Source organism: Melanerpes formicivorus, unplaced genomic scaffold (assembly GCF_026170545.1).
Source record: "Melanerpes formicivorus ecotype bairdi unplaced genomic scaffold, bMelFor1.0.p_v2 SCAF_1, whole genome shotgun sequence".
Taxonomy (NCBI): Eukaryota; Metazoa; Chordata; class Aves; order Piciformes; family Picidae; genus Melanerpes; species Melanerpes formicivorus.
In genome coordinates, this window is record NW_027142353.1 from 25,235,663 (window position 1) to 25,263,024 (window position 27,362).

General features: G+C 43.7%; 1 protein-coding gene across 2 annotated transcripts in view; it reads right to left on the reverse strand.

The window, feature by feature from the left end:
• The window catches only part of SH3RF3 (SH3 domain containing ring finger 3), a 297,393-nt gene that overhangs the window by 115,590 nt on the left and 154,441 nt on the right, over nucleotides 1-27,362 (reverse strand). The window contains exons 1-2 of one of the 2 annotated variants that reach the window (XM_068137405.1): nucleotides 5,299-5,374; nucleotides 743-1,018 (exon numbers count right to left, since the gene is read on the reverse strand). In XM_068137405.1, coding sequence (XP_067993506.1) covers nucleotides 743-1,018; nucleotides 5,299-5,349 — 327 coding nt within the window. In that variant the 5' untranslated portion in view covers nucleotides 5,350-5,374. Of the gene's footprint in view, nucleotides 1-742; nucleotides 1,019-5,298; nucleotides 5,375-27,362 lie in introns of those variants that run through there. The other variant, XM_068137394.1, reaches the window with a different exon arrangement.

Here is a 27,362-nt window from a genome sequence, read left to right on the forward strand (position 1 = left end):
CTTCTCCATCTGAGAATACAGGAGCAACTGAAGCTTCAGGAGGGCAGATTTAGACTAGGTCTTAAGAACAAATACTTTACAGTGAGGCTGGGGAGACACTGAAACAAGTTTCCCAGGGAGCTTGCAGATGCCCCCACCCTGGAGCTGTTCAAGGCCATGTTGGATGAGGCCTTGAGCAACCTGGAAGGTGTACCTGCCCATGGCAGGGGGGTTGGAACTAGATGATCTTTAAGGTCCCTTCCGACCCAAATCATTCTATGAATCTATGAATCTATGAAACTTCTAAACCATTCTAATGTGGGGCTTGCAGAGGCTTTACAACCACCCAGTCCTGCAGCACAGCTGGTGTGAAGGATACTTCAGGATCACCAAGCAGGCTCTGCCTCCATAGGGAGGTAGATTTACAAATCAAGACAAGTCAATGTCCTTCAGAACATTAAATGATGGGATGTCCCACTTACAAAAGAAAATTCAGCCACATCAGTCTGTCTCCACTAGGCTGACCTCAAGGACTTTCATTTTCTCATACAAAAAAAACCCCAAAACCAAACAAACAGTTGAAAGAAACAAAAGGAATGCAGGGGTTCCATGGGCAGAGCTCAGAGGGAGGCCAGGCAGATGTCCCACCAGTCCCAACAACACTGTTCCAGACTTGGCTGACAGTACACCATGTGCCCCATCAGTTCCTGCAGAAGTAGTTTCCTACACCTTTTTTATCCAACTAAAGCAATTATTCCCCTACCTTGGTGAAGGTCAGGCAATCCTTGTCTTGATCTTTATCCTTTATTTCAAAGTCGTAAAGTGCTTTGCCCTGAGGTGGAGCTTGTGGGAGGGGCTTGATACACTGGATGTAACTGGCAGGGAAGAAGCCATGGTTCCCATTGAGCTCCCCATGGTACCAGTTCTCGTCCACTTTCCGCCGCAATATGATGATGTCCCCCTTGTTAAACTTGAGGTCACCAGGCTCTTTTCCTTCATATGTGTAGAGGGCTTTGCCATAAGGAAGCTGAGAAACACTCTGAGGAAACAAAATATGCAACATCTTTAAGCAAACTCAAGCCACAACCAACTTCCTTTTTAAAGTCACTTTCAGCTAAGAGCAAATTATCATTCATGACCACATAACCCCAATGACTGAAGCTGGCTGCTACATAATGCCATACCCTGGACCTTACAGGAAAACTAAGATGCACATGGTGATAAGAATGAGAAGGTAAATGTGTTACACAGGTGGAGACAATGTAGTTCTCTTGAAGCTCAGCTGAAACCTTTGGTACCTCTTACACCATCAAGCATCATCTGTTAATCAGCAAAATATCTCATGTAAGCAGGACTATGTACTCAAGCAAGTAAAATTTCATGACTAAAGGTAAAAGATTAGACAGTTTGGTTGCTTTGGTTTCTGAGTCTGAAGAAAATAAACACAACAAAATAAACTTGAAGATTCGTATGATTCTAAAAGTAGGCAGCTTGAAAATTTTTCATTGCCTTTTCTGAGCAAGTCCAAACACTTCTGAATTTGAAGCTTGAGGAGGGTAGATTTAGACTAGACCTTAAGAACAAATACTTGACAGTGAGGGTGGTGAGACACTGGAACAGCTTGCCCAGGGAGCCCATGGCTGCCCCCGCTCTGGAGGTGTTCAATGCCAGGTTGGATGAGGCCTTGAGCAACCTGGTATAGTGGAAGGTGTTACTGCCTATGGAAGGGGGATGGAAGTAGATGAACTTTAAGGTCCCTTCCAACCCAAAACATCCCATGAATAAGCTTTTAGTTTATTTTTTATTCTGTAACCAATTACTCTTACTTCTTTCAAAATCCTCAAGTCTCACGGTGTTCACTGAGGGCTACTGTAAACAGAATATTCTTTGTTGCTTATGAATTAATGTCCCTGTGGAAAAGCAGAACAAGAAGAATGCCTCAAATCTTTCTTTTAGAACTAAAAACAGCTCTGAGAGTTTCACTCTCATTCCAAGAAAAAAACAAACTTTTTGTTAAAGTCACAGTGCAAGAGAGAAAAAGCCTCAAATGTAATATTTTGGTGTGATAGAAAAGAGAAAACTATTTGTTGGAAACTATGTGATTGTGAGAAATACTTCTCAGAGTTCACTTCAGCCACCACTGCAAGATTGTCTCATTCAGACTGTGACTGCATGGACAATTTTTTTTAGGAAATATTAGTTTATGGAACCCTTGCATTTGACAGCCCTGGATACCTGTTCCTCTTTGTTCTGGATCCCACACAGCAAGGTGTAACTGTGTTGGACACAGCTGCTTTCTACTTTGGCCTTTAACCCATATACTGGAGAAAAGGTGTATTACTATATTGTCCTAAGACATAAAATTTTTATTTAGCCTGAGCTAAGAGTCAGCTTGGAACAAATGTAAAGCATCATGTACCACAGGGGGTGTGAAAGGGGTCCTGTAAACAAAATCTTTCATAAGAGTCTTTTTTTCTAAGACGCATTTATAAAAATGACATGGTTGTCTGTGCATACATATGTCTACAAGTAGTCTGCTCCCTGCTCTGTAGACCATTTGTCAATGGAGTGTCCTACAGGAACAATGAAAATGTAAAGGTACATTTAATAAAACATCCTGGTCTTTCCCCAGATGTTACTTATGCCCCTACTTCTGGATGACATTCCTGTGTGTAAGACTAGCTCTTGGATGCTTTCCGTAGGGAGAAGGTGGAACAGCCCAACAGAAATACTCCATTTCCCCACCACAGCCAGAAAACTAGCTGATTTTTTTAACAATATTTATTAAAGCAACAAGCAGAACCATTTTTCAATCCTGATAGGTCTACTAGATGGATCTGCTCTGATATGGCAGGTTATATTGTCTTATACCTACATCTTTTGGCAGGTGAAGGAGAAGAACCATCCCACCACCTGTGCTGCCTGTCAGTGCAGCCTCTGGCTATTTCTGAGTGACATATGGTCACTGTGTGTGAGACACTAATAAGTTTGTCTCTCTCGGTGTACTCAACAAAGATAAAATCACTTGCTGTTTGCCCAGACAATATGTATTGGGCAGAGCCACTAAGGACTCTTGGAAGGTGCAAAGATAACATTGCTCACTGGGCCACAGCTGGCCTACAACAATGACCCAGCCATTCACGCCTTCAGGGCAAGACAACCTCCACCCATCAAGTACCCTGGGCAGGGTGATGTGTAAGGAATGTGGGGGGATTGTCTGAGTGGAGATGGGGGAGACGGAGATTTCCCCCCCCCTCCATCCAAAATCTTGCCCAAACACACAGCAATACACAGAACCTAAGGATTATTTCCTGCCCCTGGAATTCCTGAGGGACAATATTTGAATACATACCTAAGGACTAAAAACCTTATAAAAGACTGGAGCAACTACTGGTTTGTAGAGAGAGAAACAGAGGAGAAAAACGGGGAGAAAAACAGAGATGAAGAAAAACATAGGAGACGTAGCATGCCGCTGAGAAGGGAAAGCCGGGACAATGCTGCTCCAGAGAAAAGAGGCTTCCCAGAGGACTGCAGCTCTTCTCCAGCCAAAGCCTCAGCACCCTTTCTCTACAGACCCAGGCTGCCCAGAGGAGCCTCAGCACCGTTCCTGTACCAACCCAACATCTCCCCAGAGGATCACAGCTCTTCTCCAGCAAAAGCCTCAGCACCATTTCTCTACAGACCCAACATCTCCTGCAGCACCTTTCCTCCACAGACTCAAACTGTCTTGGGGGGGAATGAGGGGTGTGGTAATATAATTCCTTTCCTCTTCTCTCTCTCTTCTCTCTCTCCCTCTCTCTTTTCTCCCTCTCCCCTTCTTATGTCCACTTTATTTATGTAATAAATAGTCTAGCTGTTGATACTTTGGCCTCGTTTGTGCCTCTAATTTCACAACATGGGAATATTTAAAAGAACTGTGTCTCCGGACCGAGACATTTAATGTCTCCGGACCCTGACACTGTGGCAGGTAGAAACCACACTGTTCAAAAAGTAAGTTTCTTAAGTGCACCCTCATACACAGATCTTAATTTATTAATTTTGTTAGAACCACAGAACTTTTGCAGTTGGAAAAGACCTCAAAGATTATTGAGTCAAACCACTGACTTAACACCACCATGGCCATTAAACATGCCCCCAAGTGCCATGTCTGCACTTTTTTTGAAGACCTCCAGGGATGGTGACTGTACCACATTCCTGGGCAGCCTATTCCAATGCCTGACCACTCTTTCAGTACAGAAATTATTCCTAACATTCAATCTAAGCCTCCCCTGGTGTCACATGAGGCCAATTCCTATCATTCTATCATGCAATACTAAGGAGAAGAGACCAACACCCAGCTTGCTAGAGCCTCCTTTCAGGTAGTCATAGAGGGCAACGAAGTCTCCCCTCGGCCTCCTCTTCTCCAGACTAAACAATCTCAGCTGCCTCAGCTCATCCCAATAAGACTTGTTTTCCAGACCTCTCACCAGCTTTATTGCCCTTCTCAGGACATGTTCCATCACCTCAATGTCCTTCTTGTAGTGATGGGCCCAAAACTGAACACAATATTAAAGGTGTGGCCTCACCAGTGCTAAGTACAGGGGCACAACCACTTCCCTACTCCTGCTGGCCACACTATTCCTGATATGGGCCAAGATGCTCTTGGCCTTCTTGGGCACTTGAGCACACTGCTGGCTCATGTTCAGATGGCTGTCATCCAGCACCCCTAGGTCCTTCTCTTCCCCACAACTTTTCATTTGCTGTGCCCCAAGCTTGTAGTGTTGTATGGGGTTGCTGTGACCCAAGTACAGGATCCAGCACTCAGTCTTGTTAAAACCCATACAACTGACCTAAGCCTGCTGATCCAGACTGTCCAGACCCCACTAAACAGCTTTCCAACCTTCAAGCAGATCAACACTCCCACCCAATTTGGTGTCGTCTGCAAACTTACTGAGGGTGCACTCCATTCCTTTACCCAGACCATTGGTTACACAAAACAGGCCCTAAAACTGAACCCTGGGGAACACCACTAGTGACCAGTCACCAACTAGGTCTAATGCTGTTCACCAATACTCTTTGGGCCTGGCCATCCAGCCAATTTTTTACTCAGTGAAGGGTCCATCCATCCAAGCCATGAGCAGCCAGTTTCTCCAGAAGGATGCTGTGGCAGACAGCATCAAAAGCTTTACTAATGTCCAGATGAACAACATCCACAGCTATTCCCTTATCTACTAAGCAGGTCACCTGGTCATAGAACCACTAAGCAGGTCATCTGATCATAGCAGGAGATCAGGTTCATCATGAGTCCTTCAGAAATTCATGCTGACTGGGTCTGATCACCTGATTGCCCTGCATATTCTGTGTAATACCAGTCATGACAACTTGCTCCATGACATTTCCTGGCACCAAGATCCCAAGGTCCTTCTCTGGCTCTTCTTGTAAAGGGGCATCATGTTCGCCAATCTCCAGTCAGCTGGGACCTTCCCAGTTAGCCAGAACTGGTGGTAAATGATGGAAAGTGATTTGGTGAGTTCTCTCAGCACCCGTTGGTGTATGCCATCCAGCCCCATAAACCTGTGTATGTGACAAGGAGAGGCTTTAGTAGCTGTGCACATCTTGGAAACCACGTACAACAGATCTTCTTGCCTACACCACACAGTGAAGGAAGCAAGCAAACAGGAACAGGTCTACAGAGCACTATTTGTGTTGTCTGGATGGAAATTTAATTTCATCCAGATGTGTCACCAGATCTTAGCTTTCTCATTACCTGAATGAAGACTAGTATTTTGGAAGCACTTTCAAATGTAGCAAAGAAAAAAGCATAAAAACTGAAAAGAAAATCAAGAGCCACCTAACAAAGCATTCTGCAAACAGTCTTTGCCAAATCAGTGTCAGCATCCTATTTTTTTTTCTCTGCCAAGATGGTTATTTTCCATGACATGAAAGCTTTGCCCCAGTCCCCAGTATTTTAAAGATTAAGGACCCAATACCATCAAACTCAGCAGGTAAGGCATTGCCTATTTGAAACTAAGAAAACAAAACCAAAAAGCTGAAAGACTACAGAGCCTTGTTGTAATTTAGAAATAAAAGATTCATTACCTTAACTCATACTGGGAGAAGACAATTTGTCAAACAGCGAGCTAGACTTCTGACATGTGTGCACTGAACCACTGCTGATGTAAGCACACGCCTGGCAAGCACGCTCTGTATTGCTTACCCTAGACAGGACCTTACTATTGCCAAGATCCTTGCAGCAATTCAAGGTCAGATCACTTTTCTTTACTTTTAAAACATTTTGTCATCCCCATCCTCATTTTACTGTGTAAAAAGTCAACAGCACCCAGAGCTACAGAAAAAGAAACAGGATTTTATTCAGTCTCACACACCATCAATGAAATTCTTATGCAACACATGCTGGGCTTTTATTGCTAATTAATTGAGCTGGCTAGAAGCTGATTTAGGTGCTTGTTTATACCTTCACCTGATGAACATGCAGACTTTAAAGTAAAACAAACAAACTGCAAGACAAAAATTTTCAGTTGAAATCTGGTATTGTTTATTTGGAGACCCTACCTAGTACGACACCCCAGGGAATCTGCAGTTTAGGTGCTTGTGTTCCTATTTCTCTCTCAGGGACTTAGTTATGGACCATGTCATCTGGAGACCGTCTGCACAGAAGGTCTGCACATAAGGCACTTAAAGTACAACTGCCAGTGGGAATCCAAAATAAAATATTTCAATTATCAGCTACACTTTCCCTAATTCTGAGCCACAGCTTTTAAACTAATAAAATCTGTAGAGGCATTTCTTAAAACGAACATGCTGGTTAGTGGAAAAGACACCCTCCTATTGATAAACAGTTGTGGCTGGGACATTTCCCAGCCTGTCTGTAAGGCCAGAAATTCCCTTTTGATTTAAGAATCAGAGGTAAAGCTTGCATTTCCTATGGCCCAGGCAGAGGTAAAGAAGTAAGAGAGTCAAATAAAGCTGGTTTTCTCACTTTAAAGCTCTAAATGCCTGTTCCAATCAATCACAGAGAGAAATTCAATATCACTATTTTAAAAAATGAAGAAAACAAACAAGCAAAACCCAAAATAAACTCTTGAAGCTTCCTTTCTGATATTTTCTGGTAACAAAAATCCAGGTTTCAGTGGATTTTCAGTGGTCAGATTATATTAATGAATCCTGGTCCCTAAGAAACAGATTTTAGGAAGTTACCTATTTGTGTTCCTACTTCTGTTTAATCCCTAATTGAGAAGCAATCAGACTCAGTAAGCACCTCTTAACTACACATGAAAGGAGGGAGCCTTAAGCATGTTTCAGAAACAGAAGAACAACTATCACTGCTGCTGTTTGCTAGTTGTAAGGCCAATCCTCATCAGGAATTACAAGATTCTTAGAAATATCAATATGATCCCATGATTATTTCACTCTTTGCCAAATCTTTGTGCAGTGCAATATTGGCTTAATCATCTCCCTTTTCTTCACTTGACTCCCCCAATTCAACAGGAAGAGAACTGGCCAGGCTTGATCTCCAACTGACATGCAAATCTCTCCAAGCCTTGCCATTGACCAGGTCCTTCCCATTTTCTGTTCAAAATCTCTGCCCTGTGCCCAGTCCTTTTTCCACTCAGCTCTTTCCTCCATGAAATAGCATTTCAGTCAGTCAGTCAGACATCATCATCTTAAGCATACACAGGTAGTCCTTCTTACAAAATCTTCTACTCTGAAAAAGACTGGTAAGTGTCATCTAAAGGATCAGGCATCAGTTTTAGTAGAGGGCAGTGACAAATACATGAAGACGTTCTTTCAGCAACTTTAGGAGTGCTTACACCTCCCTCTGGCTCCCTGCTTCAGCAGAGCAAAGCATCTTTACCCCTTCTCTGTTGCTCCTGCACATGGGCACCACCGCAGCAATAGCTGGTGGACATCGGTGAGCCACCACACTACCCTTTTGCCATTCACTTCATCCCCTTCTCCTCAGCCAAAGCCTCATCTCAGCTCTGGGGCCCCATTTGGGGTCTTCAACACTACATCCTGTACAGGAAACTCCCTTTCCCAGCCTAGCCCCAGTAGCATCATGACGCTCCTCTCCTCCATGGTGCAAAACTCTACAATGGCCATCCCTGAATCCAAGCCCTGCTGCAGGAGTGATCTGGCTGCCTTGCAAGGAGCTCAATGGAGACCACCAATGGACTACCACCCTCTAAGTCACCTCTTGACTTGCGCTTCTGCTGAGGGATGCCTGCCATCACACGCCCTGCTTTCCCCAGCTGCCATGAAATCTAGTCAGGCATAATGCAGGCAGCTGGAAAATTAAACGGCCTCTGCATCTGTCTGTACCAAGAAATTGATTTGCCCTGTTGATTTATTCTTAGGTTAACCGGAATTCAGCTATGATGTATATTAAATTTCAGAATTCTGTGTGGGTGTGCATAGAAATAAAGAATGTAAGAAAGAAAGAAAGGAAGGAAGGAAGGGATGAAGTCACAGTCAATGGCAATGGCCAGTTTCTTTTTCCTGCCAGTAAATGTGTGTTGGCACAATGCTGAATACTGCCAAAGGTTTCCTCCCTATTTCAGCAATCACTACTGACGTAAAAGCCTGAAGCATTAATATGCTGAAAACCCTCCTTGCAGAAGACTCAGCAATATGTTGGCAATTCAATCATTCTGCATTTGTCTTCTAGAAATGCCAAATGGCAGCACTTAAGCGTAAACCTCTGGCAAACTGACAAACAGCCATGAAGCAATTAAGTGGCAACACTGGAGAATTTTGCATTATCTATCCTGAAGAGCAAAAGGAGGGAAAGAAATCCAAACATGTTTCTTCTTGTGGGTTTAAGACTGGATGTCTTAACCATGGAGCTGAAAGTCCTCCAAGGACCAGATAGTCCAGGGAGATGGACAACATAAAGTGTAATCTTTTGTTATTCCATCCCATCATTCTTACATCTGCCCTATATAAACAGGCATCACAGATCATTCTTCCCTTTTCCTCTCCCTCTTCTCCCAGCATACTGAGCTGTTATCTCCACGGTATTTTCTTGGGGCAGGTAAGGCTGAGTGGCCTGGCTAATTTTTACTGCATCATTCAGGCCTGGGTAGGGAGGTATAGGGGGAGGGGGACTGAGGATTGGCATTGAAGCCTGGTTGTGTGGCAGGTCTTGGAAGGATTTTAGCCTAATAAGGTTGTAAGCCTAGATCGAAGGAGTGGGTGGAGGCCGAATATGAATTGATGTATTTGTTGGGTTTTTGTACCGTTGTATATAGTTGTGAACAGTACTTCCATTCAAATTTCCAATTCTTCCCAATCCTGTGTGCAGTGTTTTTATTTTACTCCTTTGGGAAGGGGTAAAATAGCTTCTGTCTGCTCAAACCCAAGGCACCTGTTTCCACTATATTCTCCCAGTAGACAGTTTTGGAAAGTGTAGGCTGCACAGGTAGAGTAGGTCTTATTTTTTCAGAAGTTACAGTAAAGAAACATTTCCCCAATATGCTCTAAACCTACACAAGCTCCAACATGGGTCGAACCCTGCCAGCTTCTGCATGCAATACTTGGTGAAGGAGATCACTACTTAGAAAAGGTCTGATGCTTGCCCAAAGTGCAGTGTGGGCACCTACATAACATTTTTTTTTCCTACTTCACATCATTTGGGAAGGGAAAAATAAAAGTTTCCCCATGCAATCAGTTTTTCCTGAGAGAGCAGAATTTGGATGTCTAAGATGACTATGTGTTCAGTTCCTGTGCCTAGTGCTCAACTAGGGAGGGTGTACACTGAAGACACTATCAAAGCCCCATAGGAAAAATCATGAGAGATGCTGTTCAGACTTGCTGGCTCACAAACACCCAGAAGGAAAGTCCAAGACCACTTCTTGGCATCAATGCATTAAATTATATAAGAAATTTTAAAAAATATATATACAGGGGCAAGAGCTTCAGCTACTAAGCCCAGACAGAAATTCTATGATACAACTTATCACTCAAACCAGATTTATGTTCAGATTCCTGAAACCTGAGAAACCTCTTGAAGCTCCAGCTACAACTCCACTCTGCAACAGCACAGCAGAAGATTGTTTTTGTGCCATGTTAATGCTGAAGGGTAATTTCTCTGGTCCAAGCTCTTGCCTTGTGCATCTCAAGTTTCCAAAGAAGGGAAATCTCTGCCTCATTGCTGCAAGAATTTCCCCTACACATAAAGATACTCCATGAGAGGCAGGTGTGATGCTGCCTGTCCTGTGGGGCAACAGCCTCACCTCACCTGCCCCCTGTTTCAGGGGATTGAAGAGATGAAAAAACTGGGGAAATGCAAAAGGTGGAGGAGTTAAACACTCCTTCCTCCTGTTTCATGGGTCTTGTTCATAGCCACAGCTAGAGGTGAATCAGAAAAGAATGCAGCCAAATAGCCCCAGAACATGCTGCTGGAACAGCCTGATAGGGCACTACTAGTGACAGTAATTTATTTTTTTGACTGAAATTAAACAGATTTTGCAAAACACTCTAGCAGGTTTCTTGTGGCATTTCTTCAAATTTCTCCAATTCTGAAGAGTCTGCTCCTCTGAATGAATGAATACATATTTATCTCCTTCATGAAGTTCTATGAAATGTAAACATCCAAAGCAAATTAGAAGTCAATAAAGAAGAAAAGACATAGAAAAGAAAAAAATAATGAAAAGCATGCACATCTCAGTGGTAAACTTTAATTAAACACAAATTATTACTATAAAGCATAAATAACACTTAAAACACATATTGTTAATTTTTTGCTTCATTACTCTGAAGCATCACACATTACTCTGCATTTCCCAGGCTATGCAAGCAAAGATTTGGTGCTGACACATGGGATTGCATTTACGTCTTCCAGCTAGCAGGGAGCTCCCCATAAGCAGGGCGGGAGACACTTCAGCATATGGTTTCCTGCCATCCGTAACAGCTTTACAGAAATTGCAGCAGCTGTGCTGGAGTGGACAGAGACTGTGTGGTGTGAGCATCCATCAGCAGGACTGCTGAGGAGAAGACAGACTGCTCCCCATCACTAGCACATGGATCTTGGCACTGAAAGCACTCATTCAAATCAGCTGAGAGAACTTAAATCATGAGTGTGAAATGCCTGCTTGAATTCCTTGGGGACTGAAAAGTGGAAGCCAGTCTGGTATTCAGAGTAGTCAGTGGTAAGCACAAGCAGCTCAGTTGTGGTCACCATGACAGCCATGTCTGCCAGGCTTGATAAAGGCCATAGCATGAAGGGCTCTTGCTTTAAAGTCTTTCCAGAGCAACACATGTCACTTAAATGGATAGCAGGGCTTAAAACACATCTCTTTTTAGTCAGCCCCAGGAAGCAAGATAGCGCTTGTACATGCAATGAGCTGAAGAAACAAGAGGCTGGGATAAACTTCAGCCGGCACAGTTATAACAAATGTGTATCACCGTAAGATCTGTGACCTGCGGTTTTCAGTGGCTTCTATCCTCAAGGGGAACTTTCAGGATGACAGATCACAAGTAGTTTTTCTATCTCACAGCAAAAACTCCTAAAAAGTGGTTTGTCTCCCACATAAGATGGTTTGTTACGTACAGCCATGCAGAAACACTATTGCCCCCAGGTCACTTGGCCTAACAGGATGACAGTGATGACACTGTAGCATTTGCTTTCACAGAAAGATAATAATAAGGAAATTAATCAAAGAGAATCTAATTTTGCATAAAGTAGCAAAGAGAAAAATCAGCAACATACTATCAGTTTGCTCTGTGTAAGGCATCAGTAAAAGCCTGCAAAAATCAGTTTGCAGGTGCAACCTTTTTGAAATTAACTTTGAGAATAAAAGTAGTTAGACAATAAAAACAGCACCACGAAGAATGAAAACTGAATGTAATCCTTTGTATACCCTGGAGAGGGCCATGCTTATTTATAATGCAACATAATCAGTAATTAATAAAACTACTTAACTAAAGCCTTACTATTCTATTTAACTAAGGACTTGGACATAATGGTTAGGCCCAGATCCTGGCTGATAGTGCCCAGAGGGCTGCAGTCCTTGTGGCATCTGAGGACATGGGCAGGCAACAAACACTTGAGCTGTGCAAAGCTCCTACTTGGAGTAGGAGGTGACATACTTCTCTGAAACTGTTTTTAGGTGCTAGTTTGTCTTGGCAACACCTCTATCTGTTCCCAAGAGGTGGTCCTTACACATGGAAAAGAAGTGCCATAACAACTTAGGAACCTATCTGCCATTTCCAGAGCGACTTTTGCAATTAGCATGAAGATATCACACGAATTGCTCAGCACATGGAGAGAAAACAAGGTGAATAGATCATTGGTATTGCTCCCCAAAGAACAGGGAACAATAATGTTCTTCAGAATAGCAATGGATGCTGTTTATCTTCTTCAGCAATGGGTGAGCGGAGCACAAACTGCTCTTTAAAGAGAACTATGTCTCCCAAGATTATTGTATAGTTTATATGGCAAATAAGCCCAACTTGCATATTACCTTATAAGGTCAGTCTTTGTACACATTAGGGTTAAAGAATGTTTCAAAGTTTCCCTTGTCATATGCAATGGATGCCTGCCACAAAATAGAGAAAGAAACAGCAAGTTTTCCACTAGGTGGTTTGTCACATGGGTATGTTTGGGATTCTCTGTGTTACCAAAATAAGAGCTGAGTTTTACTGTCCAACACTGTTTCTCTTAGAAAGTTTAAAAGCTTGAATGCAAGATTGTCCCATGCTGAGCTCATCTGATCTCATAATCACAGCTAAAATAGCTTCACACCTTCTGTACATCTCATGCTGCTTCAGCCTATCACTCACTTTTTATCAATATTTACACATTCACAGATCTCTTTTCCCTAGTAACATCTTGTTTAAAGCAAAATATTCTCAAACTACATGTACTCGTATTAAACAGCATGCAATTTTCAGGGTCAAGTTGGATTTCTAGTAATGAATTCACAGCTATCACTGTCCAGAGAATCAGGGGGTAACATCAGCCAGCTGTTTAACCATGTCAGCACAAAGTCCCTCACGTTCTGCAAACCCCAAAAGCTTCCAGACTCTGCTGTTTAATAAGTGGTAATGTCAACACACTGCTGGCCTAGTTAAACCACTTTAATCCAGTTGATGAAGCAGTGTAGATGCACAGAAAATTCCAAAGCAATACAGAGCTTTATCTTAAAAGTAATCTCTGAAACGAAGCTGAATGACCAGTCAGTCTGAATGGCTGAATGGCCAGTCAGTCTCACCTCTGTGCCCAGAAAGATCATGGAGCAGATCCTTCTGGAGGCACTACTGACTCAGAAGAATAGTGAAGAGGTGATTGGGAACAGTCAGCATGGCTTCCCCAAGGGCAAATCCTGCCTGACCAACCTGGTGGCCTTCTATGAGCAGGTGATGAAATTAATAGATGAAGGGTGAGCAACTGATGTTGTTTCCCTGGACCTGAGCAAAGCCTTCGACACTGTCCTGCACCACATCCTGGTCTCCAAACTGGTGACACATGGGTTTGATGGGTGGACCACTAGATGGATAAGGAACTGGCTTGATGGCCGCACCCAAAGAGTGGCTGTCAATGGCTCCATGTCCCAGTGGAGGCCAGTGACAAGCGGAGTCCCTCAGGGATCAGTCCTGGGACCTGTCTTGTTCAATGTCTTTGTCAGTGACATGGACAGTGGCATTGAGTGCACCCTCAGCAAGTTTGCTGATGACACCAAGCTGTGTGGTGCAGCAGACACGCTGGAGGGAAGGGAGGCCATCCAGAGGGACCTTGACAGGCTGGAGAGGTGGGCACAAGCCAACCTCATGAGGTTCAACAAGACCAAGTGCAGGGTCCTGCATCTGGGTCAAGGCAATCCCAGGCACAAATCCAGGCTGGGCAGTGACTGGCTGGAAAGCAGCCCTGAAGAGAGAGATTTGGGAGCGCTGGTGGACAAGAAGCTCAACATGAGCTCTCAATGTGCACTTGCAGCCCGCAAAGCCAATCAGATCCTGGGCTGCATCAAGAGAAGTGTGGCCAGCAGGTCAAGGGAGGTGATCCTCCCCCTCTACTCAGCTCTGGTGAGACCCCACCTGGAGTACTGTGTCCAGTTCTGGAGCCCCTATTACAAGAGGGATGTGGAGGTGCTGGAATGTGTCCAGAGAAGGGCCACGAGGATGATCAGAGGGCTGGAGCACCTCTCCTATGAGGACAGACTGAAGGAGTTGGGGCTGTTCAGTCTGGAGAAGAGAAGGCTCCGAGGTGACCTAATTGTGGCCTTCCAGTATCTGAAGGGGGCCTACAGGAAGGTTGGGGAGGGACTTCTCAGGATCTCAGGTAGTGATAGGACTAGGGGGAATGGAATGAAGCTGGAGGTGGGGAGATTCAGGCTGGACGTGAGGAGGAGGTTCTTCACCATGAGAGTGGTGAAACCCTGGAATGGGTTGTCCAGGCAGGTGGTCGAGGCCCCGTCCCTGGAGGTGTTTAAGCCCAGGCTGGATGAGGCTCTGGCCAGCCTGATCTAGTGTGGGGTGTCCCTGCCCATGGCAGGGGGGTTGGAACTAGATGATCCTTGTGGTCCCTTCCAACCCTAACTGATACTATGATACTATGACTGGCAACTTGTACCAAGGAAAAACAGTAATCTCATGAGCTGCCCATAGCCTTTAAAAAGCCTAGGTATATTGTCCTTCACCTTTTAGGCAGAAAATCATAGAATGGTAGAGTTATCAAGGTTGGAAGAGACCTCTAAGATCATCAAGTAAAATTGTCAACCCAACACCATCATGCCCAGTAAACCATGTCTCAAAGTGCCATGACCACTTGTTTAATGAACACCTCCAGGAATGGTGACTCCACCATAATCCTGTGCAGGGCTCCTCGTGAAAAAGCCAGCTGCTGCACAAAAGCATTTCAGAGCAGAATACAATCAACAAAATTCCCAGCCCATAGCTGAGAGGACTTCTAACCCAAGTAGAATAGAATAGAATAGAATAGAATAAACCAGGTTGGAAGAGACCTTCAAGATCATCGTGTCCAACCTATCACCCAACACCACCTAATCAACTAAACCATGGCACCAAGCACCCTGTCAAGTCTCCTCCTGAACACTTCCAGTGATGGCAATTCCACCACCTCGCCAGGCAGTCCATTCCAATGGGCAATCACTCTCTCTGTGTAAAACTTCCTCCTGACCTCCAGCCTGAACTTCCCCTGGCGCAGCCTGAGACTGTGTCGTCTTGTTCTGGTGCTGGCTGCCTGGGAGAAGAGACCAAACTCTGCCTGTCTACAACCACCCTTCAGGTAGTTGTAGAGACCAATAAGGTCACCCCTGAGTCTCCTCCTCTCCAGGCTAAGCAGCCCCAGCTCCCTCAGCCTCTCCTCATAGGGCTTGTTTTCCAAGCCCCTCACCAACTTTGTTGCCCTTCTCTGGACTCGTTCCAGCAAGTCAACCTCCTTCCTAAACTGAGGGGCCCAGAACTGGACACAGGACTCGAGGTGTGGCCTAACCAGTGCAGTGTACAGGGGCACAATGACCTCCCTGCTCCTGCTGGCCACACTGTTCTTAATGCAGGCCAGGATTCCATTGGCCCTCCTGGCCACCTGGGCACACTGCAGGCTCATGTTCAGCCTACCATCGACCAGTACCCCCAGGTTCTTTTCTGCGTGGCTGCTCTCCAGCCACTCTGACCCCAGCCTGTAGCACTGCATGGGGTAGTTGTGGCCGATGTGCAGAACCCGGCACTTGGATGTGTTAAATCTCATGCCGTTGGACTCTGCCCATCTGTCCAGCCTGTCGAGGTCCCTCTGCAGAGTCTCTCTACCCTCCAGCAGATCAACTCCTGTCCCCAGCTTGGTGTCATCAGCAAATTTACTGATGATTGACTCAATGCCCTCATCCAGATCATCAATAAAGATGTTAAAGAGGATGGGGCCCAGCACTGATCCCTGTGGCACACCACTAGTGACTGGCTGCCAGCTGAATGTGGCACCATTCACCACCACTCTCTGGGCTCGGCCATCCAGCCAGTTCCTAACCCAGCTCAGAGTGCTGCTGTCCAAGCCATGGGCTGACAGCTTGGCCAGGAGTTTGCTATGGGGGACGGTGTCAAAGGCCTTGCTGAGGTCCAGGTAGACTACATCCACAGGCCTCCCCACATCCACCAGGTGGGTCACCTGCTCGTAGAAGGAGATCAGGTTGGTCGATGTGGTATCATGAGAAACCACCAGACACAATGTGCCTCCACCAACTGCCTCACAAGGGCAAGGGCCACCAAGCACAGCCTGAGCAAGGGCTTCAGGAGCTGGCAGTGGGTTAACAAAGAAGAAAACAAATAACAGAAAAGAAAATAAAAAATCTGCTGCTGTAACCTGAACAGGCAGTCTCACTGCAATGTGCTACTTGAGTAGTTCAAGGAAGAAAGACAGCAAAGCTGGCTACAGTTAGCTTACCAGTGTCATGAGCAGAGACACAGTATTAAAAATAAAAAATAGGAGCTCCCTTGAGGCTATGGATAAACATAACACAAAACCTTTCTCTTGAGGCACTATGGAATTTATTTAGCTAAGGTTGCCTTATGTTCTGTGTTGAACGTGTGTCTTAAATCATTTAAACATGAAAACTCTTGCTGATTACTTCCCAGATGACATTCCTTTGGTCACGACCACGATCTGGTTTTCCCAATTACCTGCCAGAACCTAGTCCTTACTCGTTTTTTGAGGACATAAATGAATTAAAAGTCAGCACACTGTGTAATTTTGAGAACCTTATGTTCTTCAGGCACCTCTATAACAGCAGCATTTAAAGCCTTGGAATTTTACACAATTTTTTACGCTGCAGGTCATGGCAGGATAAAAGAGCATTGTGGGGGAAATACTAAAAGTATTGCATAAAAGCCCATAACATGAATCTTGGCTGTAACTGCTCCATTTGATCTTTCCTGGTGGAAGCTGACAAAGCATGGGACAGCTTACAATTTTCCAGTGATGCTTTTTTAACTTTGCTACCCGTCCTGATACCTTTAGTATGCTTTCCAGCCTTTCCACATCTTTCTTTTTGGCACCTTGCCTTGTGACTCAAGTGTTTACTTAGCAGGAATACTCTCCCACCTGCTTCCCAGAAAGAACTTCATGACCTGGTCCTGCTACAACTCATCAGAGCTATGTTTCCTTCTGGCAGACACCAGACAGGTCACAGCTTGGAGGTCCCTCTCCTAGACCCTGCTTTGCCAATTTTTTTTCCATTGCATTTCTTTCTCTCTCAGGTGGGATGCTGGGACAGGTGAAGAGTAAGGAAATGGCCCAGAGATGAAGATGCCCCCAAAATGAAGCAGGCAGCTGTATTTACTGCCTGGCGAAGCTCCCAGAGCTCAACAGAGGGAGCCCCAGTCCAGTGAATCTTGCCGAGACTGCTACCGGTGGAGAGGAGACTTCCTTTCTGATGTTTTTAACACAAATAAATGCGCACCAGGAAATTCTTACTCCTACCTTCCTCCCTCCCTTTGCACAAACATAAACTTAAAAGTGCCACAAAAACTTCTCCTATCATTTCAATCACCAAGAATTGATACAATTAGCAACTGAAACAACACGAGAAACCTTGGCAGCCTCAGCCCGCAGGCTCCAGTACTCAAAAGAACTGAGAAAAATGTAAAACATTAGGAATTTTAAATTTCATGTTTCTGAGGCAACATAGGGTTGTTCAAGGACTATGCTGGGATCCATGCAGGGAAATCTGCATTTGCTGAGGAGCTGAAGAGTCTCAGAGGGTGTCAGAATATTGCAAGATTTGAGGGGTGAAACAGGGGTGTTTTTACAAGGAAGAGAGCATGGCTGCTACCTGGGGCTCCAGGGAGTACAGGAGAGGCAGTAGTAGCTAAATGACTGTGAAGGCCCTTTAGTACGGGAATGGGATGAAAAAGTGCCCACCCAAAGAGCCTAACAGTGATAGTGGCAGGGTGGCTTGTAAACTGAGATGGATGAATGGGTGAAGTCTGAGAAGGCAGCCTTACTACTTATTTCTGATGAAGGGGGAATCTGAAATTCCTGTTTAACCCTTCTGCAATAGATAGTGTTTGATTTGTTTACACTGTTTTTACTATAATGCTTTATGATAATTGCAGTGCCCGGGATGCACCTCTTTCTGTTGTGTTCCTCGCTGCATGTGACCACAGACCAGAGCCCTGCACTATAAAACTGAACATATATCCCCCGCTTTCATCTTGCCCAAAGTTTTCATAAGGCAGTTTTAAAAAAAACCCAAACCTGACAACATACTTCATGAGAACTTTCTGAGGTGGTATTAACAGTTTCATAAGTACTATATTACCTGAACTGTGCCTTCCCCGAACTGACAGGGCATTTGATAAATGCACTGTGGGCTGCATACACAGTGGAGCTACAGAACGTTTCCTTGGTAGCTCAGTTGTAAACCTCAAAAGGTGGATAAATTCTCATGTCACTAGAGAATATTTACAACTGAAACTTATTTATCAGCAGCATGGCCTTACCAACAGTCTACACAAATCCTGTTGCACAAAAATGGCTATGGCTCTTTTCTCACAGTTACATGAAAATTGCCAAGGTTTATTTTGTAACAGGACAGGCTTTATAGACAGGGAGATGAAACTGCATTAGGAGAGGCTAATGCTGAAATATTTTTGGCTCAAAATGTCAGTGTGAGAGGAGTTAGCTCATCCACATCTGTGCTGGATGAGCAGGCTCCTCGTCCCTCCACTGTTGGGGACCTTCTCAAGTGAGAGCCCATCAGGGGTCTCCATGCTCATGTTGTCTGAAGAAACAAACATGCTTATCTCTTTGCCAGGAATTCAGAGAGATTATTTCCCTCCTGTTTGCTACACTTAGTAAAATTAAAATATCTGGTATCTATTAAAAATGAAAAATTTGTTTATCAAGTATCTCTGTGGTTGCTATTTTCCCCAGAAGAGGATCGTATTTTCTGGGATCCTTGCCTTCTCCTTAGCAGGACTGAAAGCTCCCTGCCTCCCCACACTGTCTCCTCTTTGTCCTCCCATCTAGGTCCCTCACCCTGAAATGACTCATTAGCTACAATTCAGTGACACGTGCTTTCTTCACAAAGACGATTAGGAATCACTTTCAAGCCTCAGTCCTGCTGACAGCACAAACTGGCACCTTCCTGCATGTTAGCCAGCTGACTGCCAGAAGGGCTTTCATCAACTCCAGCCTTGATGAGTGCTGAGCAGTCAAAGGAGAGGGTTGTCCTGTCCCTCCCGTGGCCTTGCTGCATTAAAAAGGTCACAGTGCATCTCACACACTGACACCATGAGTCCTCGTCTTCTCTGCAGTGGGAAAGGTGCCTCTAGTCAGTGCTCCGGGTTCTCATTAGGAGCAGTTCCGCTTCTCCCCCGGCTGGAACTAACCTCACTGCGATTTTAAGTTAAAAGCAACAATAGTTGGAGCAGGCAAGGAAAACATGAAGGAAGATACAAGGCTTCAAAATGCAAATCATGCTTTTATGTCATTCTTCTGAATCCCCTTTGGGGAGAAGAAAGTTGATTATCTACAGAATATAGGTCAAAGTTATGCCTTAAGGATCTTTCAATGCTTTGGCTGCTTGCTGACATACTACAGGGCTCCTTGTTGCCTTTTCAGGTTAATGCTTTCAAAGTGCTGTCCCTGTGCATCATCATCATCACCATCATCATCCTCCTAAAATAATTAATTTCCTGCACCCATTCCCAGGAGTTTCTCTCATTCTGAATTTAATTGATGCTTCCTCCTGCACTCTGAGGAATGATTAAAATGAAGGCTGCACTTTTGGAAGCACCTCAGATTTCCAGCTCTGCATGGTTTCTAATTAAAGGAACACACACAGGATGCTTGTGCTACATTTCCCTTGTTTCTATGGCTATTATTATTGCATACATTTCATCAGAAGTCAAAAGAATCTCCTCTACCTCACATAATAGGGTACTGATTTAGACTGGATAATCACCAGTCACTGATTTGGCTGAAAAATATCTTTAAGAAAGGATACAAAAGGCGTGAGACATAACTAACCCTTTGGCATAGACACTGACATTAATGACCTAAATGAATTAGTGGCAAACCTAGAGTATGTAGTACCCAATGTTAAGCACTGGTGCTAACCAAGTACAAGAATGAAAAAACCCTAAGCAGCCATAAAAAACCCCATAGCATTATTTTCAAGGATGTGAGTAATGAAGCAGCAGCCCTGCTGTCTGAGTGTCAAGGTCTTTCCTGCTACAGTCAGATTACTTGTTTTAAGGATTGACTCTCCTCTAAGGTGAAGAGAGTCAAAGAACTTGTTATGCTCTCAATCATATCCTGACATATTATTGATGTATTTGACATATTCCTCTGTCATCTGTGGAGGTGTTTCCACAGGGCATCATCAAAGCTGCAGATATGCTCAACTCCAGAATTTTTAGTCACAGCCCTGCACTGTAGGATATGGCCTTGGTTCTCAACAATGCGTTGGCAAGGCTCAGGGCACATAGGAGCATCTTGGTGTGCTCAGTGCCACTCACACTCCTTCCCTTGCCCTTGTGGTCCACGCATAGGTGAAGATGGCTTCATCCAGGGGTGGCTGATTGTCAGAGATTTTGGAGGAAAAGCATGGGTAGGAGAGACTCAGCATGGCCCCTACCCTTCCCTGCCCACTGTCACCCAGCTTTCTAGCCTCTGTGTGTCATGGTGGCAAACACAGGATTCTTAGACAAAACTGTCTGACTTCAGTTACAATTTTTGAGATGGTGCTCAGCTGTATTTTCAGAAATCTCAGGACTCAAATGGCCAGGTGAAGCAACCAGCACTGAAAACTTGCCCCAATGAGACAGATGCATCATCAGTGCCTGCATCTGACATCAACAACAAAGCTAATACCCCGTTTCTGTAAGAAAATACAGGGCTGTAAATCTCAAAGGGGAAAATATTTCACATATATTTACTATTAATATAAAGCAAGCTCATAAACCCTATCTTGCAAAGACATGCAGTCATTTTGAAAACTGCAGCTACACCTCACTAGAGGCGATGACCTTAATGTTTTCCAAGGCTTGCTTCTTACTTTGCTTAAATGAATGTAAATAAATCAAGAGCTCCCCCACTGACCATAATGACAGTATTGCTGATTGTCACTGTTGTGACAGCACAGTCAAGTTCCATGGCAAGTGACACCCAGGGAAACACTATGACAGCAATCCTATATTGCATGGTATGCATCTTTTACCATCTAGTAATATTTTACATATGGGATATATTTGCTTTTTGAATACCTTTGAAAAGGCTACAGGCTATAAATAATTCAAGCCAATAATAATAGTATGCCTGGGCATTTCTTTTACAGGTTTAAGAAGGCAACTGTCTACCTTGGTGAAATAAACTGGTTTTACTCAGTTTTAACTGCTGATAAAGAAATGGCTTACAATTAGATACACTGCAAATCAGCAATAGAAAAAGGCTTGACAACAAAGAAAATAGTGCTGGTGTATACATTTTTATTACTTATTTATGTTCTGTATAGTTTCAAATCCCTTCAGAACAGAATTGAACTCCTGTGCCTCTACCCTGGGCTAATGCTGTAATCACTGGGATATTGTATAAAGTAGAAGCTCTGGCTTCTCCTCTGGGCATGTTATAAAACTGAAGATTTAAATTTTTTTTGAATTTTATTTTTAATGTTTTTACAAAGACAGATTTTAGACATTTAACTTCAGAAAAGGATTTAAAAATGTCTCTCAAAAGGAAGGGGGGACTTTGGCCCCTGAGAGGAGCGAAGTAAGGCATACTGCCATCCTCAACATCTCCCAAGCAGCTAATTCAGTATGCTGGCTTCACTTCCCTTCTCCTTCAGTAGTCTAACACTTCAGGCTTGCCCTAACTCTTATCGCTGGGTTAATAAGCTTAGATGACCTTTTCAGTACAGTGGATGCTGCAAAGCAGTCATAAAGTATGGAGTTGCTCAGAAAAAAAGACTATATCCTATATTTCCATGACATCAAAACCCAATTAATCTTCATTTCCCTGCTCATCATGCCTAATTATTCCATCATACTACCTCCAAAAAGCTATTTATAATTACACGTGTCATGTGATCCTACCACGCCTCTGGAGACTAAGGTTTACAAGTACATTTTGTGAAGTAGCATCAAGTGCTATGGGGTCAAGAGATCTCTCTCTCTGAGACCTTGTTTTAGGTTAAGGGAAATCAAGAGTTAATTGGTATAACCACGAAGAAAAGTCCTCCAGAGGCTAGAGTGTCCCAGGGGGTGGGCAGTTCACCCCAGGATATTGTAATCTGCTATTCTATTCCATTTTCCTGTATTTCTCTCTTTAAGGGAGTGTCCAGCCAAATGTCTCTTTTCTCTCTCTGTCTTGGGCCATGCATGCACCTTATCGTTATGGTTTGTGGGGGAGAGGCTTTCTCCTGGCCTTGGCTGGCAGCAGATTTCCAGCTACACCAATGGGCCTGTTGAAGCCTGCAGCAGGCTTGGGTCTAGCTGCAGGGGTGTGTGTGTGGGGGTGGAGCTGGGGGAACAGTTTGGCTGCTCTTGGGCCTGCTGAGGCTGGGTGGGGTGGAGATTTTCTGGAAGGCTCTGGAAGGTTTTGGCCTAATAGGCCCAGGCATATTCCTTTTACCTGAATGTCTTTTGTATATACTTGTAAACAGAATTGCCATTTCAACTTCCAGTCCAGTGTGGAACATTTTTATTTACTCTTTGGGAAAGGGTAGAGTATATTTTCTGACCTTTTGCCCTGGGCAGCTCATGCCTCAAAACTAGGACAGACATACTCCTGAATGGAGCTGATGGAGGAAGCTGCAACCCCCTTGACTCTCTCAGAGAGAGCTCTCAGCTCTTGAGAAAGAACTGGCCAAGAGTGTGGTTTTATGATATGAGTGAGCCCATCTTCAGGCAATCCTTGTTGGTTAATGTATCTGTGGGTTTAGCTTCCTGAGCTGACTCCTTACACTGTGAGCAAATGAATTACACAAGGAAAACAACAGGACTGCACACCCAATGCAAGGGCTCAGATGGGAACCAAGACCACCTTTTCAGCAGCAGCCCCCTGATGGTCTCTATAGGCTCAGTCCTACCCTGAAACCATAGCTTCAGTATGACAGTAAGAGATAGATCCAAGCCTGAGAGCACTGGATCCCTCACTTGAGCAGATGGGAATTACTGTGTTGAATTTCAGTGTAAGAAGAATTAATTTCCATATGATGCCAGGACTTTATTTTCACCACCTCATTCCCCTGCCTGCCAGAGCCTCAACTAAGGAATTGCCCACATCCTGGTTTGAACACTTCTGTGGAGTCAGAACTGGAAAGAATACTTCTGTGCTCAGAAATAAGTGCACAAAAACTTCTGTGTAATTGCTTAGTGGTACAGGCTGGAACAAATACAGTGTGAGCAAATCCAGAATCTGGGCAAAGAGGAGACAAGTCAAGAAAGGATGGACAGCAGACCCCTTTGAGACCACTGGATTCTCACATGACTACTGAGTCTAATCATCTGCAATCAACAAAAATGTTTCAATAGATATATTTCTCAGGTTCTCAGACATTTTTTTCAACATGCTCCAGTTCACCACTGGCAATAGAAAACCTCCCCAAACCCTTTCATGAACTTAACACTAAATATGAATGACCAGAAACCATGAGTTTCACATGATAATGAAGACAGCAGGAGAAAGCAGAACTACTGCAAATGTCTTGCTCTTGATGAAGGAAGGGAGCTCAGCAAAGCTTGGTAAGAGGGCTTGCTCATCAAACAAAATGATAGGTACCAAGAAAAATTTAAAAACACATCACCAAAAGACTTTGTAGTCCAAGTGTAGGAGAAATCTTCTTTCTGACCACAGATATAAAGACAGAGCACGTGACAAAGGCACGCATGACTCTGAACTCCATGAAACCCTGACCCATGTCTTGGCTTTGGATGTGGCTAACGCCCAAATCCTTGCTAAAATGCCACCCCCTCAGTGAAGTTCTTTCATACAATCTGAAAAAGTCTTGCAGAATGAATTGAAGGCAATGCAAATATCATGCAGTATGACAGTAGCTAAAAATCTCTTTGGGTATATCAGTGTAGTAAATCTCTAATGATCCATACTTCTAGAGAACTAAACATGCCATTATCCCGGCAAGAACCTAGTAACTGTAAAAATCCCCAGACAGATAGGAGAACTGTTCAGTAAGTGAGGTCCTGTAGTTACTAGATCAATGTCTTCTCTTACAGGTAGGAAATGAGAAATTATGTTGAAAAATACAAGTTTCTCCATAGAACAAAAAAAAAAAAGGGGGGGTGGGGCAGGAATCAAACCCAGTTGCAAAACATTGCACTGAGCAGATGTCACCCTCTCAATTTGGTCTCATTTACAACAGTGTGTGATGGGTTGAAGTTTGAAGTTTCCCCCCAGCATTAATTTTTAGCCAGACCAACTCAGTTAGAAGCAAATGAAGCTGTATGTACAAGCAAAAACTACACTCTACAATGGAATGCAATGAATATGTGCAAAGTATACAGTATTTACAGTATTATACAGATATTTACAATTAGCAAACAACATGAAAACTCCCCTGGACAAAAGACCCAGGAAATAGTTCCACTGCCCCCCAAACCCCCCTGTCCTGAGAGAGAAGAACAGAGAGAGAAAGCAGTGGGTTAGACTTATCCAAGGCCAGACAGAAGCACATTATCTCTCTTCCAAGTGAAGCAAAACAGACAAGGTCAGAAGAAAAGAGAAAAAGAATGGGAAATGTGAAGAATTGTTACGATACAGCTCCTCTTATCCCAGACATTTATCCAATGAATTTGTTTAGAATATTTTGTTTTCCTTTTTACACCCAATAGTGATTTATTTATATTTTTCTACTTTTCTGCTCAAAATCTGCAGCTAAATTTTAAAAGCATAGCCTAAAACTACCACATAGTTGTTGGCTACTTCAACATGAAAATTGCAAGAAACTAAGCAAACTTGCTTTCAGAGAAGGTAATTTCAGTAAAAGTTGAAAAGTGCTGATGACAGTGGAAAGTCCTCTAGGCTAAACTCTAGAAAACAATTTATCTGTGTTAATGATGTCCAGAGGAAGTGATAGGAAATGCTGCTTAAGGGAGATCAAGAGCAGATACATGAAAAGGCAACAGCAGCTTAAGCTATTCTGTTCCATGTTTGCCAGTATTGCCCTTGTTCAGGGAAATTATTAATTTCTGCATCTCCTCTGAACTGCCATCATTACAAGTGCACATGCCCCCTCAATGTCTGATATGCATACATTATCTACATGAATTAAACCAACTTGCATTTGTACACTGAGCAGCTGGTCTGAAATTTAATCCAGAATAAAATAATTAAAAAAAAAAAAAGTCCAAAAACTATATATGCAGCTGGGATTGCTTATGACTGAAAAACGTGGGATCTTTACAGCCAACAGCATATGCATTCAGTATGCAGATCTGCAAATATTGAATTCACTGCCAAAATCATTGTTAAGCAAACTGGCTGACTCTCTGCATTTTCCTGATGAACCAGAAGGAACCTGCTGAAGAGAGTGAGACAGAGTCCTTTGCAAAAATGTGAAATCACAGATTCACGGCGTGCACAATGCAGTGCCATCTAGGCAGTCCCAGAAGTGCTGGGAAGTGCAGCACAGTGTGTTTCTGACCCAGGTGTGAGCTCAGATCGCACAGAGGTGTCAGTACTGTTGTGATGACCCCCAATAGAGTGTCTATGTTGTGGCAAACTAGCCTGACTAGAGCAAGGTCCACCAACAACTGTGGGAAGTGCTGCAGACCTACTTAATGGCACCCACAACTGACACTGGAAGGAGGTCATAGTTTTACATTTAGTGGCCTCCTGAAGTATATATAGAGGATGACACATCCAACAGGCTCTTCCTCTGCAACACTTAACCAAGACAGCTATATTATTTATTTTGCAAGATCAAAAATAAATAACAACAATAAAATCAGTCCTCATTTATGCCTCTCTTAAAAATATTAACAAATGCTAAATTCCCCTCTACTTATTTCAGATAATGGAATCTATGTAATAAGAATAATTTTTAGTAGAGCTTCTCTGTGTTTTTACTCAGGGCATATTTTCACCCACTGTGTGGAGCTGACTTTGCACATATTCATTCTGCTATTTTAGCAGAAGACTAGTAGGAGACTAGGTTAATGCACCAGTCATTCACTCCTGGAGATCTGGATTCAGTTCCTGGCCTACGTGACAAGTGATAATGAGTTTGGTTATTGAATCTCCAGGGGATATTTGTTCACATTACTAAGCAACCACATAATTTGGCAAGATGTGCTACGTATGCGCTAAGGATGAGACCAGGGGCCAATCGCTCAAATGACTGACACAAGGCAGCCTCTCTCACATGGCTACACCAAACTCCTCCTTTGTGCACTTCTGCTGGAGAGCATGAGAACTGTGCAGGTTTTTCAGGGTGTCTGTTTTAGTGTCTGTACTGACACAGGCCAGTGCACAGCAGTGGAGATATGACCTGGATCTGCAGATTTGCAAAGAAACGAGACCTGTGTCCCTACTATCAAGCTCAGCACATAATTCAAGGCCACTTTAATAAGCTGTTCATCCCTTTCTCAGCACTTGCTGCATCCAAGCAATAATGAAACACAATGCAAGCCAAAAAACAACTGGGATTTAAAAGATAATGACATAATAGTTAATTTTGATTGTCCATTGGTAGGGTTTGCATCTTCAGGCTTTTTGCTACAAACACAATGTCCAACCTATGAGAACTGAAACTTTTGCATGTTGACAAAACTTCATAAAATAGTAGGTTGGCCATTGCAGGTGCCAGTACTGCTTCTATGTCGCATTGGCTAAACATTTAAGGCTCAAGTTTTCTTAGGCAGGTTGCTTCTGCAACTAATGTAGCAAAAATAGTCACATATCATAAGGCTACTTCCAAGTCATCTTTTGTTCCTTGTCTAGGTGACTGTGCTCCAGCTGCAACAGAAGGCATGTGCAAGCTTTTATAGATTTCCTCTAGACTGGTTGCGCAACCACTGGGAGAGCAGATTGGGTATTTCAAAGATGATACCACCTACAGCTATATAATTCCTATGCTATTTTTAACAAGTCTGGCAACCTGGGCATTTGTATAATAGATTTGTGAGTTCTGAACACATCTAAGGAACTTGCCCGTGCCAGGATTTGGGAACAGATTGGTAGGCTTTGCCATGTCTCTGTATTACAGTAGCACATACACAGGTGCTGTGGCTCCAGAGCACAGGCCAGCAGACTTTTCTACATGCTCCTGCACCTATGGACCTCAGAAATTTTGGGGCCAAATGCTACAGTGCATAAGGAGATTTAGATACTTAAGCAACAAAGGTGTTCTTCATTAGTCTCTTGGACTTTGATATCTACATTGTTTAGGTAATGGAAAGAATGCTCAAAAGGG